This window comes from Psammomys obesus, unplaced genomic scaffold (genome assembly GCF_907164565.1).
Source record: "Psammomys obesus unplaced genomic scaffold, mPsaObe1.curated_primary_1811, whole genome shotgun sequence".
NCBI lineage: Eukaryota > Metazoa > Chordata > Mammalia > Rodentia > Muridae > Psammomys > Psammomys obesus.
This window is the reverse complement of record NW_026585644.1, coordinates 53,940,429-53,960,920: the sequence shown is the minus strand read 5'-3', so window position 1 is coordinate 53,960,920 and position 20,492 is coordinate 53,940,429. Positions and strand designations below refer to the sequence as shown.

Below are 20,492 nucleotides of genomic sequence, written 5' to 3'. Positions count from 1 at the left end.
GAGAATAATAGCATGTTCTTTCACATATGGGGAGAATGTTGCAACCAGTCTAAGCCAAACATCTTTGACAGTTAACTACTTGTTATCTCACTTAGATTTGTCACCATGTAGCTCTGTTTGAGTTGGCCATATTTTTAAACATTCTCTTATTTCCAATAGTACAATTTCGTAACAATAAATCTGGGTTCTAGAATTATATAAATAATAGTGATATGGAGTGGCCAAATTTGCATGTGTCTGTCCCCGGAAGGGTGGACTGTAATTTTATTGGATGTCTGCAGCTGTTACCTTGAAGGATAAATATTCATTTTTCATCTATTCTTCCCCATCTAGATTGTATCAGGATTAACTGTAATTCCAGTAAGTGCCTATTCAAAATTTTTAAACTGTTTTTCCTCCATTACAATGTAAGCTAGTCAAGGAAAAGAGAGAGAGTAAGAGAAATGTATTTATAAACTCATGATCTCACCTTGAAACATAACCAGTCCATCATCTGGGGTGTAAAAATTCATTTTATATTTAATCCAGCCTAAAGGGTTTTCCATTGTAGTTCCTGCTCCTGTGTGGGAAAGTGGTGGCATATATTTTGAAACAGAAGACATAGATGTCTATAGAGGCCATCAGATAATGAATTGTTATTTGGTCAGATCTTGGAGTCCAGTAGTTTCTTTCATAATTAAATAGAAAAACACACTGTGGGTCTTAGTTTCCTATCCCTTAATTCAAATATATAAAAGAAATGTTTATCTTATCTTATTTTGAGAATTCTTAATCATTCTAAATTCATACAAAGTTTTACATTTTTGTATATATTGTGGAAGGCACAACATTCTTCACTATTATACATTCTTAGAAAATTATGAATCTGAACAGTACATTCTTGATTATTAAGAAAATTTATATGAATTTTTACATCCTGATTATATATCTACAAAAATACCTAAAATCATTCAAATATTTGATATGCATGCCAAATGGTGAGTCAGAAAGATGCATGGACTGAGTTTTATTTTAACTTTGAAGGAGATCAGAAAGGAAGCAAGGACTGTGGTTTTATTTTGAGCACTAGCATTAGGTAATAAGTAAATTGATTCCAATTCTCGATGTGAATGTTTAGATTTTTCTTTTCCAGGTTTTGCTGACCACATAAAGAGAGCTCTTCCAATGACCACAAATTCATTAGCTATTTAATAAAATGATTCTAACGATCCTCTAATCTCTCATTGACATAGTAAGATTCTGGTCTGTGGCCCTTGAAGAAAGCTGCCTGTGCATTGTTGGGACTCCTGAAATATTTGGTTGTGTTTCCAAAGGGCAACAACTCATTCTCTGAGGGGAAAAAAGCAAAAGCAAAATAACTTGTCTAACCAATGCATATTATTGGATAGTCTTGGTTTTGAATACAAGCAATTCATATTTGTCCCCATGTGGGGTAATATTTTAAGCAAAAAGGTGAGTCTGATAAATCATTAAATAAACTTTGAATTATAACCATGACAAGCACTTAAAATTATCACAAACAAAATAATTCCTAAAATTATTTCTCTGAGCTTTAAGACAAATGTAATTTCAAGTATGCATCATCTTCTCTCCACTCATTCTCTTGGATGCCTCCTGAAAAGAAATTTTATAGGTTTTTTTCTAGGCCTGACACCTGGGTGGCCAGCAGTGCAGACAGAGGCAAAGTGAAGGCCCAAAAAGTACTCTCTTCAAAGGCAAATCTGTCCCTTAATGCCAAGCTACGGTCTACTGATTCTTACTGACTTGTAAAAAGTTCCTGTGGGGAAGATATTCCTTTCTAGACCTCCACCTTACCTATTCCTATTCTTTTATTTGTATTAAGCACAGAAATAACACATTAACTTTTAACTTTATAAAAAGAAAAATGTGCACTCTGAAAATTAATGGAATTCACCAAGTCAAATGTGATTTTCTGTTTTTAGCTGCAATTACTTAGAACATGTGTTGAGTATGTATTAGTCTTCTTAGACCCAAACTTTCTTTGTCTAATAAAAGTCTGTGATACTATGGACAGTTTTTCTCCATACTTTGGATGTTTCATAGAATAATAACTTTGAAGACAAATATTTTCACTGGTTAGTGATTTTTTTTAAAGTAATATAAGTTACACTTGAATGTTTGAATTAAATTAATGGATTGCAAGCTTTTTGTGCACAGTTCGTACAGGACTGCAAATGCCTTAGCTTGACTTTAGCCATTGGAGGAAACATTCAAGAACCAGGTAATGTTCCCATTTTCTTTTGCCTTTGTTTTATTTGGGATGCAATGGACAGATGTAGTGAGTTTCATAAAATGAGTCAAATTTGAGGATGGTCAGGAATTTACATATCTAATAATATTCATCTATTGTCACCTGATGTGCACTTTTAATTATGAATAATTTTATCTCATTCTAACTTCAAAGAACAATTAATTGTGTAGAACTTTTGTGAGCCATAGCTTATCTGACACTCTGACAATTAATATACATTTACAAAGTCACATTTGCATAACATCACTGTCTTGACATATTAATATGAAGCACTTTACTTGATATGTTTTAAGAAAACCAGCACAGGAACTTAACGGACTATAACAAAAAAAAGTTTTTCACACATTAAGAAAGTAGATTAAATAGAAGACATCTGTGATACATTTATGTCTATTTCCTTAGAATTGCTCTGCAGTCTCTAGAGTATACCCTTATATCCTCTTTTCTGGGTTTATAATCTCTACCCTTCATCAGGAGAAGAAAATATGTCAGTGTCTCATTTTCCAGTTTTTGACAGTGAAACCTGCTGAGTAGAGAAGAGGACCTAACTGTGTGTTTTCAACTCTTCCCTATAAGACACCCCTGGTATGTTTCTTTACCAGTCCCACTTTGCTAGTCTTGATGTATCTCTAGAAGCTTCCTTAGCAGGCACACCAGGTTTCCTCTGAGAGATGACAGAATTAAATCCCAAGAATTTCCTTGTGGCCACTAGATGGTAAAGGATAAGTGTCCCAAACCAACCTCAGTTCACTGGCACATCTTTGCTGATATCAGCATGAAAATGTATTTAATATTTACAACTTTGAAAACTCATGTGCTGAAAGATAAACACAAGCATCACTGATGCCCATCATCCTCTGCTCAGAATAAAGGGCAGGAAGATTGTCCTGTCCTTATTTCCTGCATTGAGGAAAACAGATCATCCTGTGTATCAGTGCCTCTTTTGTTATGATAAGCACCATGACCATAAACAGCTTATAGAGAGTAGAATATATTTGGGCTTGTAGCTCCAAAGGAATGAGTCCATTATGACAGAGAGGTATGAGAGCAGGCTGCAAAGATAGTGAAAGAAACAGGAATCTGAAAGCTCACATCTTCACACACACAAAGACTTGGAAGTGGTAGGAGGCTTTAAGCTCTCCAAACCAGCCTCCAGTGTCATACTTCCTCAACCAACTTCCATAATCTCTCAAATATTGCCTCCAAGTGAGTGTTCAAATGCATGACTTGGAGTGGCCACTTCCAAGTCAAACATTACAAGTCTAGATGCAGCTCTATTGTTTTTTTCAATAGTTTTTGTTTTTCCATGCTAGTGGCATAATTACAGATGTTCTTGCCTACAAGAAGACATGAGCCACTAGAACAACAGATTGTGTGTGTGTGTGCCAATGTGTGTGTGGTTGTGTGTATGTGTGTATGGAGGGTGCTGAGGAGGGAGGAAGAGAGAAATGGACAGGGACACTGGATAGACACAGAGACAGAGTCAGTGCAGACACTTGCAAAGGCTAAGGGTTAATGCTAAGTCTCTTTCTCTATGATTTTCTACCTTACTTTTTGAGGCAAAGCCTCTCTCTAAACCTAGAACTCAATGACTGGGTAGACCTACTAGTTGTCAGTGACCTAACTGGAGAGATCCAAGTCCCAGAACAGACACTATAAGCATTACTGCAGCAACCAGGTTTGTTTGTGCATGCTGGAGACCCATGCTCCGATTCCTCATGCTGGCCTGCAAATGCTCCATTCACTGAGCTGTTCCTCTACCCCAGAAAGGGATTTGAATATGTCTATGGTTCAGCTTTGCTTGCTTTCATTTTTCTTTATTTGTGCTTTGTTTGTCTTCTCTCCTTCCCTAATCTTTTTTCCTTCCTACTCTTTCTCTCTCTCTCTTTCTTTCTTTCTTTCTTTCTTTCTTTCTTTCTTTCTTTCTTTCTCTCTCTCTCTCTCTCTCTTCCTTTCTTTCTTTCTTAACTCTAATGTGGGTTTCTCTTGTTTATGTACGAGAATAAAACCTCACTGGGTTAAAGCTTTTGTAGGCATAACATTCGATTCATTTTGGCTTATTACAGAAAGTGATTTATATAAGGTGCTTAAACAACACACTTGAAGACAACATTAACATGGACAAAATGTCAACAGTTGAAGTTCAAAAGTCTTTTTACAACACAAAGCCCAAGTCCTGGAGACAAAGAAATCTAAAGCCACGTACTTAACCTCACTTTTAACTTGAAGAGAGATAAGCAACATTTTGAGCAGCATTATTATTGGAAAATGTACTTTGATGGATGTCTGGGGTAGATAATAAGATCTTTGTATTATCATTTTATTACCAGAATGAAAAGATCAACTGGATATTAGTTATCATCAATTTTTCTATGTAGATAAAAATGGAAAGCAATAAAAGAATGCAAAATGTCAACCTGAGGCACTTAAGCCATTTTAGATTGCTGTGATCAAACTGTCAGTTGGAATGAAACTCACAAAGAGAGCAGTGCATTCTGGGGGTTGGTATAAATTAGTAAGGAGTTGGATGGTCCCTGCAGAGGAAAAATCTTTAGAAGGCAGTTTTCTGCTTCTTCTCCCAACATTGGAGTTTATAGTTTGTAATTGTCACAAGTGACTTATGTTGTCTACCATGTCAGATAGATGACACTCTGAATTAGCTGATGAAAAGAAAAACAGAATATTTATTGTTATTAACTGAATGTATGTACAAAGGAAAGATAATAAACAGGTTCATGAATTATTATTTTTAACAAAACATTAAGAGTAATTGAAAACGAAACATAGAGGGAAAACTATAGGTTTTTTTTTTTTAAAAGAAAATCAGTAACTGAATAAGGAGAGGGTTTTGAATATAGTCACCAATCTAGACAAACATGAAAACTTCAATGGAATTTAAAAGACGCTGATTTGAGTCACCTGCACATTTAAACTTGAGAAGGAAAGAATGAAGTAAGCACCCTGCCTGAGTGTTTACTGCACAGATAGACAAAGCCATGAGTAGATGTGGGACTGAAGGTAGAAGACCCTGGTCTAATGTCACAAGTCTCCTCACTGCTCAGAGCTAGAAAGCTGTAGTGTTCCGGGGAGCTCAGAAAAGACTTCTGAGTGCAGTGAAGGCTCTTCTAAAACCCAGTGAGGGCACAGTTCCTGATGAATGGATTCACGTTCTCGTTCACTATCGAGCACTGGCTTTGTTACCATTGATCTAGGCCAAAATCTACAGAAAAATGTAGAAAGTTTCTGAAGAAACAATTCTGGCTTTTACATTTCTTTCTTTCTGTAAGATGATTTTTTTTTTTTTTAATAAGCAAATGTCACCAAATGACTGCAGCTTGCTGGCAGAGTATTTTTGTTTGTTGAGAGAACTGATCTTTGAACATCTGTATATATCACTATGAGGTTTTGCTCTTTTCAATTTTTTTTTCTTCCTACTTGTTTTCCTTCTGTTTGTCCTTTTGTTTTCCTAATTTTCATTCTTTCCTCACACCCCTCTTTTTCTGTGCAGATGTGATATTTTCACAGATTATCATATAATCAGAAAAACCAAGAATGAGAATAAGATTACTTACTATTTCCTATTGATAGGTGTATTTTCCTTTTATTTTTCGGTCTTCATTAAGATGTATGATTAGGGTTTCATTATCTCTAAGGGAAGCAGTCTCTTTTTTTCTGTAAAGGAATAGGTGCTCTTTATTTTTGTGTTTCTAATAATTTAGTTCCATAAGCAGCTACTTTCCATAGGATAAAAAAACCCTAATAAATGTTTAAAAACTTGCATTTAAAACAGCATCTAATTTCCAGAAAATAGTAATACCTAAAAGTGATCCAAAAAAATGTCCATCGAATCACTCCTTTAAAAATTAGCATTACCAGTTTTATTCAAATAAATTTATTAATTACTTGTGTCTTATCAGTTACTTACCTAACAATATGAAAATAAATATCATGATCATGGAGTTCAATTAATATAAAATCAAAAGAGAGAAAGTGTCCACCTGTCACCTGATAAACCATAACATAAAAGGTGATGTCATTGTCCAGTTAACTTCTGAAAAGACAAAGACAGCATAAACATTGGCTTATATTTAATTGAGCATACATACATGCTATTTAAGCACCATGGATTAAAATATGAAATAGAATTTTTTTTAATTTTTTGATAATATTGTTTAATGATTTTTAAGTTTTTCATAGGTGGACATTTTCTATTTGATTATATATGCAAATTAGCTTACATAATAATATGTATAGCTTTCAAAATGTCTAACATTTACATCTTATGCTTAGTTTTCCTCAATTTCAGAACATTTTTTAGTACAGCAAAATTAAATTATTTTCCTACTAAGTCATAAGTCATGTTGACTCACATGCTTTTTAGATGGAAAAATATCACTGTCAAAATTTTGTTATATCAATTGATAACATTAAAATATCCCTGACCATTAATGAGAATATATATTTGAGCATTTGGTAAGAACTCACCATCACAAACATAATTCATAAAGGCTATTACTGGTCAGTACTTGAAAAAATAATATATTTCCTTAATGTTTGTAGTGGATTAAATTTGTTCTATATTTGAGGACAGTCTTAGGGGTAAAGGTTTATTACTAGTGCACAGTAAGAATCAGTAGAGGGTGAGTTGATTCCATCCACCACAGACTGTTTTTTGTGGGGAGGACTGAATAGGGTTTAGGCCTGTGAAGATTGTGCAGAGTTCTGATACTACCCTCACAAAATTCCCTTCTCAGTATTTTATGATTATGATCATCAAGCTGCTGGTCTTTTCATCCCTCTGGCATTGTGGTCACTTCTCTCATTTCTGTTGATTTCTTTCTGTTTCTCTTCCACTCAGCTTTTCCAAGTCCATGGTGGACTCATTTGCCTTGTAAATGTTTCCATTCATAGCTTGTTCTGGGCTTCGTGTCTTTATTTTTTCCATTGTTGCTCTTTCTCTGTTTGCTGTGTGTGCTCTGCATCTAAGCTCTCCTAGAACAAGTGAATCGGCTCATTGCTTTTCAGTATCTCATTGGACAGAGCTTTTAATCAGGGCATCACTTGAGCTAATAAGAGGTTAACCTTGGTGGGGAATGCCTGCTCTTGATCCAATCATTTGGCTTCAAAACATGGTATAACATGGTACACTATCTTCAAAAAGGACATTCAGACAGCTGGAGTTCCAGAAAACTTAATGCTATGAGCTGTATTAATATTTTTAATGAAACTTCACATCACTATTAACTTTGACTTAAACAATCTTTGACTTAAATCCAGACTTGCTATGCTTTATTCATACTTAGAATATTAAAACCAATGGAATTTCAGTCTATTGATTACATATATTTGTACATATAAACTTTAGAAATATACAATATAAGCAAATCTGTTTGCACATGCTTGTAATCTTGCATTTTTCAGTGGAGACAGGGGGACTAGGAATTCAGTTGTTCTAGGTACACAGCAAGTTAAAGGTCTGCTTTATGTGAGACTTATGAAAATATACAAAAAGAAGAAGAAAGAAAGGAAGAGAAAGAAAGAGTGAAGAGGGAGAGCTCTGTATAATAACAAAGAATTATAAATGTTTTGAATTTACATGAGGATAATGAAAGGGGCGAGTGAAACTTGTTCATGAAAGATGAGATACACAATTGGAATCAGGAAATCTCCAGTACAAATGTGCATTCACTGCTACAGAATGTGAAGAGTTCTGAATCATTTTAGAGTTGTTATTTTATATATTTATGTGAAAAAACAACTCTGAAACCGAAGTCATACCTGCAAGTAACAAACTTGTACTTTGTATTTCATGAGTTATAAAAAATCCTTTAAATCAAAAGAAAATAACCTTCTGTAATTATTGAAGCATGTCTAAAATATAGACTGATCTATAGTATAAATATAGGCAGACAGAGAACTGAGACCATGATAATGACTACAATAGCATAAAATTATAAGAAATGTTGAAAACCACATTCATGAGTCCTGAACATAACTCCAGAGATGATGGATTTTTGATATATTTAAATACATCTTGTACATATAACCCAACTCTTTTATTTGTGAAATTTTAATCTAATAAATCAGCTTAGAAATTTTATATTCCAGAAAGTACTCTGACAGTTCTTCAAAGTATATAATCTACTATGTAAAATTATTTCAGCCAATAGGTATAAGAAATAATATTACACTGAGGGTATAGAATAGCTGAATGGTAGAACACGTGCCTAGCAGTAGACTCTTGTCTTCTTTTCTAGTAACGGAGCAAGGGAGTGCGGAAAAGAGAGACAGGCACGTAGACAGAAAGAGACACACACTGAGACAGAGAGAGACATTTAGAGAGGGATAGAAGCAGGAAGAGATGCGGAGAGTGAGAGGAGAGAAAGAAAGAGAGAGAGAACGAGAGCCAAAATTTCTGGAAATAAGTCTTTTTTTGGTGAAATGCTGGTGACTTCAATTTTTTGCTTTTGTTCATCATCTCTACTTTTTAATTTTATGTGATAATTTTTCTTTACTTTTAAATTTAAAGGCAATAAAAACTAGATAAATGTATGTGCTCTATTAAAATTTAATTAAAACCATCCTCACCTTTATTTAGCATGATTTTTGCCTACGGTAAATAATATATTAATGCATATCTTAAATTTATTGGCCTATTAAATTTCTCTTTTATTTTGGCCTTCAAAATAATCAGAATAAGTATCTTGGTTTTTTAATTTATTTTATTTTCAATTGTGTGTCTGCGTGTCTATGTGTAGATATGTGGGAATATGGGGGCACATGCCCACACACTACAGAAGCAGGTGTCAGATGGCCTGGAGTTACAGTTACAGGAAATTGTGAGCTGGGAGCAGACAGGTCCTCTGCAAGAGCAGTACATGATCTTAATTGCTAAGCCATCTCTCTAGTCCAGGAATGTCTTTTAAGAAAATATTTGGTTCCTTACCAGAAATAAAAGTCATACTTGGAAGCTTTGTGGAACAGAAAATATTCAAAAGTTGTATATGATCTCAAACTTTACAGAAAACTTTTAATAACATAGTAAGTGCTTTAACCACTCATATATTGCATAATACACATTTTCAGTGAGACACCATGTATATGAGACGTGGTTTTTATGCAGATAGGCCATGATACACAATTGTTTAAGTTTAGGGGTTTATTGTATACAACTGTAGTTAAATGACATACAATATCTTAAAATTTATTGTTGTTTCTTGCATATTTTATAACAACATGATTTAAAGAAATTCCAGGACACTGAGCCAATTAAATACATACAGGGATGACACACAATTTCAGGTTCAGTACTTATGTTTTCAGTACTTGCAGCTTTCCCAAATGGTATTGTGAACATGATTATGAATACTAAACTAAACTGCTAGGTCCACAGAAGAGATGCTTCTAGATGTTTCTACACAGTATAAACTGTCATTGACTGTGGCTCTCTTGGGGAGACCGAGAATAGCTCTGTGGAAGATCAACTGCAACCAGTGCTGGAGAAGCTTGGCGGGGCCTCCATAGTCTCTTCCCCAGCACCCCACATTCATTGAGAGGAATATTATTTTTCTGGCAGTCATTGAACTGTCAGGCCCATCAGTATGCAGGATACCTTCCTGAAAAGGAAGGCATGCTGTTCATATCAGATGATTCTGATCTAAAGACAAATTCATCCAATGAAGCAATTCCAGTGTTTTTTCCAAAATAAATTGTCAAATTAAATCATAGCAGTAAAGTTAGAGACTAAAACTTAACATAGTAAGTTCATGATAATTAAAAGAACTACAATGCTCTTTTATTGCATGTTGAAATCTAGTTAAAGATGAATTTTGCAGTCATTGAGTCATTGCTAGAAATTTTTTTGTGTTCTCTCTCAATCCTTGAGTAAGGAGTGTCTGAGATGTCAAGGGCAACTTTTCCATAGCCTTTAAGTCCAGGTGGTCTTGGAAGCCCGGAACAAAGAAACAGTTTAAAAGAACAGATTTCAGGTCACATTTCTTAAAAATGTGCTTTCTTAGCAAATAGGCCTGTGATTGAAGGTTAATTATGGAGACACAGGTTTCCAGATGCCATAGTGTTCTTCCTCTAAAAAGAAAGAGAAAGAAAAACTCAAAACCAGAAGGAACTTACTTCTGTTTTTTTTCACTAAAGTGCTTTTAACTTTTGGAAAAAGCAGAATACCCCAAATATTAAATATTTAAATATTTAATCTAATTAATATTAATATTTAATTTAAATATTTAAATATTAAGGTTTTAAATATTATGAAATCAGCCTTGTCCTTAATGCTAGTCAACATAAGATATGAGAACTCTGGAGCACAGAAAGCAGGTACAAGTTAAACCATTGTTCTGGAATTATACAAAGATAGACACTGCTCTGTATATTCTTATCAAAAGTAAATCTGTAACTATTCCAATAGGTTATTCATCAAAAAACTTATTTAATCAAACAATGTTTGCATTGTGATGGTAACCCTGCCTGTTTAGAACATCAGTTTACATATTAATAAATCTTAATATGCTTACTAGCAATATTCATGTGTTATATAAGATACATTTAAATAAACACTAATGTAATCCACATAACCTTTTTATATAAATGAACAACAAAATATTTTAATTTACTTAAAGGCAAATCAACCATTTATTACTTAATTTTGTATCCTAGCTATTCTATTATGTGATAAGCATTTCTTGGAAATGAACTTTTTTTTTAAATCTTAAAATAAAATCACAGTCCAAATTTTTACTCTCAGTTATAATTGGCTTACTTTATTGTGCATATTTCTAAGCTTGTAAGTTGAGCTAGAATAGATTTGAGGAGAGATATTTTTGAAATATTCTTTGAGCAGCATATTTGTTTAACTTGTGATTACTTTTATTGTGTTGTGAATATAGTTATGTACTTGAAAGGTAGAATATATTTTTAAACTGTATGCTTTTCCGTTTAAAATATTTACATCAGAGGTATTTATCCTGATCTGTCATAAATGGGTACAATCAATATAAAAACTCAGGACTCTAAAATGGTTCTGTAGATGGTTTAAACTTTACTTAGTCACTTTCCCGGATCAATGACATTTAGCGAGAAATGGAACAGGAGATGAGGAATCTGTTAACAGCAAAATTTATACTAGAATAAAGGTACTGTGATAAAGAGATGTTCCTTGAGGCACTTGTTTTCAACCCCAATGTCAAATATTCTTGCAAACAAAATTCATTTTTACTTACTTGTTTCTTAATTAAATATGAAGAATCCAATTCCCTTAGTACCTAAGCCACCTAGCCTCTTTATTCCTACGACTTACTAACAACTGATCTAGGTCATTTTTCTCACTTGGGTCATATATGTAATACAAAGCAGCTGAAAAAAGTTACCAGCTGTTGAATTACTCACACTCTCCAGCCATGGCACTTAGATACCCCATACTTCTAAACATTAAAACAAGACACATAGTTAATGTCATTTCTTTGTGATTAGAAGTGTCTAAAGTTGATGGAGTTACTTTTCATTAATCATTTGTCTTAACTGTTCACCTACCTGAATAAAATTTCTACAAAATCTGAAAAAATAAAAAATTAACCATTTCTCTGAGCATACTGGCCAACATCTTTAATGTCAGCACTTGGGAGGCAGAAGCAGGTGGATCTTAATGATTTCAAAGACAGCCTGAGCTAAATAGTGAAACCCTGTCTCAAAGACAAAAACAAAAACAGTAACTTTTCAGCAAATACTTGGCAAATTGTTAATGTTCAAGGCACTGAGCAGGAAGAGATATATATTCTCCCAGCTTTCAGATTCATTCAGAAAATAATAATGACAACATAATATTGCTAATAGTTATTATCATGAGAACCCACCATACAACAGATGCTGCTTTAAGTGATAAGAATGCATTAAGCTCATTTGTATATGAATGATTTCTCTTATTAGCATATTTTACAGATCAGAGTACTAACAACAGAGGCACAGGGAACATAAGTACTTTACTCAAGTTACCACCAGAACAGCTGCTCCAGATCAACATAAATAATGCTTTAAAAAGTGCAAAACAAAAGCCAGAAAGGAGGGTTTTAAGTAAGAATCTAATTAACACAAAAACACATTAAAGTTAATGTGTCCAGTTTCTCTGAGGGATGCTTCTAAAACACCTTTCCTCAGTTGTTAGTGTTCAGGTTTTGAAGAGCAGGCATGCTTGCCAAGGCTAATACTTGATCTTATGTTATTTACTCAAAATACTTTTTAATAGGAATGAATATTTTTAATATTTTATTGAAACACTCTGTGCCTTAATTCTCAAGGCAAGTAGCTCCATATAAGTCATTCTGAATCATCGTCAAGCCTTGTCTGAATTGAAGGAGAAATAGATCAAGGGTTGGAGTTATGCGATTCAGCTGATCATTCATCTTGTGGTTTCTAGGGTGACGGATGTGTCACCATGCCCAATCTGTTACTGGCATTAAACCTTCCCAGGAGGACACAACAGGGTCAGTTCTCAGGTTTCCTACACTTTACTCCATCATATGCACACAATGTGCTGAAATGATTTCAACTTTTCCTTGTGTGTACATTCCTGAGAATACAGCTTACCAAAGGATGCTTCAAAATCAATTAAGTACCAACTTTATACTGTTAATTAGGACTTCCTTAACTTGTGTAAAGACCCTACTCAAAGACCCTGGAGTGGGAGGACCCTGTGCTAAGGTGAGTGGTGTCCTGTCCCTAGCTTAGGATTCTTCATTTGAAACAGGAGCTGCATATTTTCAGTTTGTACTAAGCCTGCAAATTATGTAGCCTGTTATGCACATGGTAATATAGAAAGCAGCAAAGGAAGAGTGGAGGAGTATGATTTACATGTCTAATTTCAATTTGCAATTAAATTTTCCTGCTGACTCATAGGAGAAGTAAAAATAATAAAACTTCATTCTCCTGGCTCAATAAACTGTGATGAAAGTAAAATAGAGTCACTTAATAAAGAATTAATGTACTATGATATCTTTTATAAGTTAAGGTGAAATTAGTATTGTTTTTTTAAATAATTATTTTCAAAACCAGAAACTAATACTGAAGTTAAATGGCAGGCTGTGGGTGTCAAAATCATAACACAAAAAAACACATCCTCATGTCATTTGATAGGAAGTTCTGCTGCCAAGAACCATGACTCAGGTTTCAGGCTGCAGGCTTCTCTGCCTGATACCAGGGCCCTTTCACTTCCTCTCTTGTCACAGTGACAAGGCTTGCTTCCAGCCTCCCACAGGGTCCTGCCTCCCACCAAGAGCTAAGTGAACTGCCAAATAACCCCATTAACACCTGGGAGAATTGATATAGATAGAAACCTATTTTTAAACATATATACACACATAAATACACAAGCATCAAACTTGAACATGAAGCCTTCTCAATTTAAGGCAAAGTAAGATAAATGAAGCATTCTAGATTTTGTGTTTTTTAAAGCAGTTTAGTTAAGTTTGTTTTTAGCTTGTGATTTTTCTTTATATGAAAAGAATGCTAAAACATACAGCAATACAGTTATGCTAATTACCATACTTAAGGTCACTTTTGAATTAAAGTCAGCAGTGCCTCTAAAACCCAAGAATATCTGACTCTAAAACACTTGCTTATTTTTCTTTTGTAATTTCTGTATTATTCAAAACAAAAAATAAGTTAAGAACTATAAGGTGCCTAATTATTAGTGTGAACTCACAGGCTAAAAACGTAGCCCAAAAGCTAGCAATTTATTTTAATAAAATTTCATTGAAAAAAAAAAAAAACAGCCATAGACATTTGCTAGCATAGTCAATAGACTGCTGCTTTTTAGAAGAGCAAGATTGAACAATTACAATAATGACCCTATGGCTTTCCATTTGGATATATATATAGTTACTCTCATCAGCAACAAATAGTCCATCCCTTACCTAGTAGGATGCAAGAACCTTCAGAAGGACCCTCAGTCAGGATTTTGTCAAAACTGACATAATTGTTGATATAAAATACATTTTCTAAATATAAATAAATAGAAAAATGTGTAATGCAATTCAGAATAACTAAGAATAATTACACAAGAGAGAGACAAAAGAACCATTTCTTAATTTTTGTAATTCTGTGATGTCATGCACCAAATCTCTCTGTATAATTAATTCAGTTATAGGGTATTATAGGCAACTTAATGGTTTTAAAGTATGCAGAAGTCATGTATGAATGTAGAACCAATTTGTGTGTGTGTGGTAAAACATTGCTTTTCAGAGTTGATTTCAGAACTATAGAAATGTTAATACCCACTTTCACATAGAAAGCAATATTTAGCCAGATAGCTGTGGTAAATTGTAACCTACTATTCATAAAATGGAGATTCCAGGTGAATCACCATCTATAAGACAAATTATGTTGAGTTCTACCTGCCTATCATCTATATAAGTTTTAGATGATGGATTTGCAGAAAGATCATCAAGAAACTTTGTTGTTGAAGCAGATTGAACAGTGAGGTGTGTAGTTAGAGCTACAAAAGAGAAATTGCTGCTGTTTCTGGGGAGACAGCTCTGGACTTGGATCCAGTCCCCAGTTCACACATCACAGCTCCTATTTCCAGTGACTCCAGTTCCAGGGAACCCAACACCCTCACACAAGCATATCTGCAAGCACAACAACAAAGCACACCATATAAAAATAGATACATTTTTTAAAAAGAGGGAGAAAGTTTTAATTTGTGTTTAAGAAACTACAAGCCTGCTGGTACACATTTGAACTATGTCAGGAGAGACAGATAGCTGCATATAAGGTGTGGAAAGACGGGTATAATTTTGTCTTCTGGCTCACAGGTCTGATTCAGCTATATCTACCTTTCAGTTCCAGAGGCAGTTGTGAATTTCATCTGGAGGTCTATGCTGACCTTCATTGCCCTCCACTGCTTCTCAGTGAGCCCACTCCCATGCTCACAAAGCACTTTTAGGCAGTTCACAGAACAATTCGAGCCTCATCTGCAAACGTAGTTTACATTTATTTTCTTATCTGGGTTGAATACTTTAGAACCAATCAGTAAAATCAGTAAATCAGTAAAAACAGTGAATGTGAAATTTCGAATTCCAAATTTAAGCTTATCCTATCTACTATGCATGCTGATATACCTTGAAAGGTGCAAGTCTCTGCATTTATATATTTGTTGAGACAGTATATGCAAAAACACCTCTCCTTCAGTATTGCCTATGAAAAGTGTACAGCTCCGAGGCTGCCTGGGGCCTTCCCTGAGTTTTGTGTCTAGAGTAGTAACATCTACTTTAAATGTGTGTAGAAGAGCGTTGCTGCATACTTCTGAGTAAGATGAAGTAGTTAATGATGTGAGATTAAAAACTGTTTCTGATTTTGGCCAGTTAGATGACATTTGTTAAGTAGATACCACCAAGATCAGGGATCTGAGTCCTGTTTTCACACCGTGTTTGGTACTCAGGTAAATCAGCACACCTTCATGAAGCTGTCTTGAAAATGTAAGATTGTGCTAACTAGCTGTACACTACTTGAAATCTGTTTTTCTGTCACTAAAACCATTTGGTTATTTCATTATTAATTTACATTCATAACTGTAAAATATAACTCACTAAAATAAGTTGCAAGTGAGAGATTGAAGAAAAAAAAGCAAATAAACAAGTTTTTAAAGGAAACTTAAAAAAGAAATCATATTGCTGAAATAGCACAGATTTTGAGCCGTGTCTCCATCGGATATAGACAATAAAATAAGGCAATATGTTTTTTGTCACTTGAGACTAGAAGGATCTGTCAGGCCGTCACCATTTGGAATTTGTAAATAAAGAGCAAAGACAGGACATGACACAGGCCTAACACTATGGGCAACATGTCATAGGTCTCAGTACCTGTAACCTTGTCTACAAAAATGAACAATGCTCTTCAAAAGCAATTGTAAAGGTTTTTAAAAACAAAATAATTTTTATAAGCCAAGAGTAATTTAAAAGTAGAGGACTGTTTGCAAATGACTTGCCTAGTCTTCGATGGGGCAGCTGACAAGAAAGGAAAAATAAGATATCTATTTGAGCAACTGATAAACATGGCCCAAAGATATTTAGGAATTTTAGGTGGTGCCTGAAGGTGCAAAATAGGAGCCAGGTAACTCTTTTTTTGTACAATTATTTCTATTAATTTATTCATTATACATCTCGATTTTGTGTATTTTTATGTCAACTTTGCTGAATTCTATATAGGAAAATACTGACTAGTTTGAAAACAACGATAAAAGCCACTCTCGCAACTCAGCTTCTGAAGTTTCGCATGCCCCAGCTGTCCTTGTTAATAACACAAGAGAGAAGCCAGGTCAGTCTTCAGCACTGCTCCTTTTTCGACCCAATTCTTGGAACCGGAGAGAGAGTATGCTATCTCTACTGTAACTAAAAAAAAAAAAAAAAGAAAGAAAGAAAGAAAAAAAAATTTCTTAAATACTTCTGTAACTTCATCACATGAATATTTTTCTATGATTTAATGGACTGAATAACCTGTGCTCAGCTCTGTGATATGAATGCAGTACTTCTTGGTGATGAACATTTATTGATTCTTTCATCCTAGATGAACATTTATTGATTCTTTATTTTGTGAGGCCATCAGGTTGATTAAGTGCAGTCTTTACAGTTAGCATTTGAATATAAAAACAATAAACAGCTGGGAGTGGTGGTGCACTCCTTTAATCCCATCACTCTGGGAGGCTGTGGCACTTAGATCTCTGTGAGTTTGAGGCCAGCCTGGTCTACAAAGTGAGTCCAGGACAGTGAAGGATACACAGAGAAACCTTGTGTTACAAAAACAAACAAACAAACACAAAAAAAAAAAAAACACAAATTGTCACTAATCAAAATTGTTCTAGGTTCATTAAAGTCTAATAATTTTAGCACACACACACACACACAAATCTCTTTGGCATTCTCGTTGGCCTCCTTCCTTCTGCTCAGGACAAAATAAATATATTTGAGTTAATAATAGTAAGGAGCCGCTCCCACACTGGAAAATGTCATTAGGATAGTGAAGGCTTCACCTAGGTTTCAGAAAGGGAAGTATTGTAGAGCTGCCTGCTCTTTCCAAGAATGAAATAATGTTAAAAGTGGCCCCAGGGAATTTTCCTCATAAGTTTTCATCAACTGCAGACAATAGACTAGGGAAGAAAGGTCAAGGTAACATAGTTATTACATAGCAGACTGGGAACAAAACTCTAGTTTCCTGACCCTGTCCCCTGTGAAAAGTATAAATCATAATACACCATCTTTCTTCTGAGATTTAAAGTGTTTAGAATTCTAAGATCACACTGATTTGACAGTGAAAATGTAAATTCTCACACACTCTCTGTCAGTCTCTCTCTCTCTCTCTCTCTCTCTCTCTCATACACATACACATTCCCTTAATGACTGGGTATTTTATACAATATATGACAAACTGAATTGTTCTATAGATTAAATTAAATTAGATTAAATTCTGATAAAAGAGAACCAACAGTCTAATAAAACTAAGCATGTTTTTTGCTTAGTTTTCATTTTGAAGTAGCACAAACAGCAGCTGATGACAAAATCATAGTCAGATGTAGTATTCTCAGAGAAAATCTTATTATAATAGGCAAAACTTTTAAAATATCGCTAGGCCAGAAAGATGGCTAGCCCTCGGCTCTGTACTTAAATAGCTGTGCCCATGCGGATGGCATTGTTCCTTTTGGTTGTCAAACTCTATATGCAGACAGTTCTGTGAGCTTCTGTAGCCCTCTCTCATAATTCTGCTTCTAAAAGTCTTCCAAATAACAGGCTGCAAAGCTAAATTCTAATTCAATCTTGAAAATTCCTAGCTGATGGCAGTGGGCTTCATTTACCTCACTCAGAATGCCCAGGCAACAGTTTCTGTAGAAAGGACCTTTTAATGGAGATGAAAGACCTCAAATCTGTCTGAATTTCATTTCCTATTGCCTTTGAAACTTATTCACTGCATTCTACTAGATCTGATTCCTTATATTTTTGTTTTAAAAATGACATCTTTTGCTTAGTAAATACTGTCACAGTAAAAATAAATGACAAAATTACATATAAATCTGTTCTCTACACCAAAGAAATAATGTGTTGTCCTTTCATAAAAGGTTTGTTCATCCCACTCAAGCTACTGCAGCAATACACTATGGCATGGGTAACTTTTTTTTTTTTAATCTTGTTGGAAGTCCTAGGAGATTTTGATCTCTGGTCAGAACCTCTTCCTTGATTGCATTCAGCTGCCTTCTTCCAACATCTTACATGGCCCAACAAGCTCTCATTCTCTATGTCTTTTTGTGAGGAAATTCTTTCCATTTTGGACTCTGTACCTCTCTCAGAATGCCCAGCTAACATTTTCTGTAGAAAGGACCTTTTAAATGAAGAAGGAAGACCTCAAATATCATGACTTCCTCAAAACCTAATTACTTCTCAAATACCGCATGTTCTTATATACCATCACATTGGATATTTGAGATTCAACATAAGAGATTTGGCTCTCAAATATTTGCCCCCCTATACATGTTATTAAAGAACGAAAGATGTTAGCATAATTGAGACATATTTTGCTATCCTTAAAGGACAAACTATTTCTCATTGGAATTCAAGTGTTCAACAGTTTGAGTGACTATAATTTTACCATTAAAACTTTGTCAAGAGATGAACAATTTGATACTCATAATGCCATCTATTGAGACACATTTAACAATTTCATGCATTTTAAACTGTCCAGAAAATGTGAGATTCTAGAGGAATGGAGAAATCAGCTAGCGAGACCCTGCTCAATGAACGGGATTGAGAAGACTGGAAGTTAAGTTTTAGCAAACTGCTCATCGTAGGAGAGATTTTTCCTTCATTGATGGCCCCTCTACGTGTGCCATTAGTGGCTCCATTTTAAGCCTCCCTATATGGTCAGTGCACGGTTCAAAGATTGTTATTCACATGGGCCTACACACAGGTGGTACTAACAGTGTAGTCATTCTGCAGGAGAAACTCAAAGTTATCACGAGGAACACCATCCCTACATCCTTCAGTTAGAAACAGGGAGATGCAAGACGGGTTGTTAGCAGAGGGTCTTATTGTCAACAAGCTCTCTAACACGAGTGGATATTCTGGTTTGGAGTAGACCAGACGAAAAAAAGCACTCACTCATCTCCACTACTTTTTAAAGCTGTGTGACCTTGGAGCCAGCAGTTCTATCTCTGTAAGAATTCAATTCCACTCCAATGAGTTGATGATAACATAGAGATGAAATAAAGCATCTGGAACACAGCATGCACTCACTGGTCTCGTCTTTGTGAAAGCATATCGAGGGCCTGCAAACAGAATTCTTGACTCCCAGCACAGTGCACTTTTCATTACATTTCATGTTAAGTGAGCACCCTCATTGGGAAATGAGACTATCAAGTGCATTTTTAAAAGCCTTATCTTCTAAAATCAATCTGTTCACATTTTTAATAATGCAAAAAAGAAGTCTGAAGTTGGCCCACTGAGATTTCTGTGAACCAAAGGTTTATTTTTAATTGGATTTTGTGTCTGTTGTTATGGAAATGGTGGTTTCATAGATTAAGCATTATGATTTTACTGCAAGATCAAGCTCGGAGTGGGGGATGAGGATGAGCTCATCCTTATGCTTCTCTTTCTTGACAAAACACATTTAAAATTAAAAGAACAGGAGGAGAGCAGTTCAGAAGCATATGTTTCTAAGAAAAAAATTTCTCCCATAAAAATAGCTTTAAAAATGATATATCCTCTTCTCAAAGATCAAAACTAAGGATGACCCAGGTTGCCAGTAGGACACAAAGCTGCTCTGACATTATTAAACATTCGTTTTTTCACTATTGAAACTATAAAGAGCTCCTTTGATCCTGGGATTCGCTTTCAACATTTGGTCTCACTGCATTTGTGCAGATGCTGAACTCACAGGCTTCCTTTAGGCTGTTAGTGATCACTTCCTGATAACTTTTCTCTTCAGAATAGTTTTTATTCACACCTATTTAAAGAAAAACAAGAGAAGATTTCTAAATCTTAATGATGGTTGGCACTGTGTAAAGAATTGAGGCAAATTCCTTGAAAAAAAATAGCTTATATTTTTGGTTCATCTTAAGGCTCCAAAGACAGTAACCAACGAAGACAAGGCTCAGCTGAATAAGCAGTAGCAGCATAAAAAAGAAGCTGGAGCTGTGTGGCTAGTCTAGTGTTGTCACAGCTAACAGTGACCT

General features: G+C 34.8%; 1 protein-coding gene across 26 annotated transcripts in view; it reads left to right on the top strand.

The window, feature by feature from the left end:
• The window catches only part of Nrxn1 (neurexin 1), a 1,203,268-nt gene that overhangs the window by 527,205 nt on the left and 655,571 nt on the right, over window positions 1-20,492 (top strand). For 19 of the 26 annotated variants that reach the window (XM_055619661.1, XM_055619760.1, XM_055619722.1 and 16 more), the window contains one exon: window positions 334-360. The exons of the other annotated variants lie outside the window; for them this stretch is intronic. In XM_055619661.1, coding sequence (XP_055475636.1) covers window positions 334-360 — 27 coding nt within the window. The remainder of the gene's footprint in view (window positions 1-333; window positions 361-20,492) is intronic. 26 annotated transcript variants of the gene reach the window in all.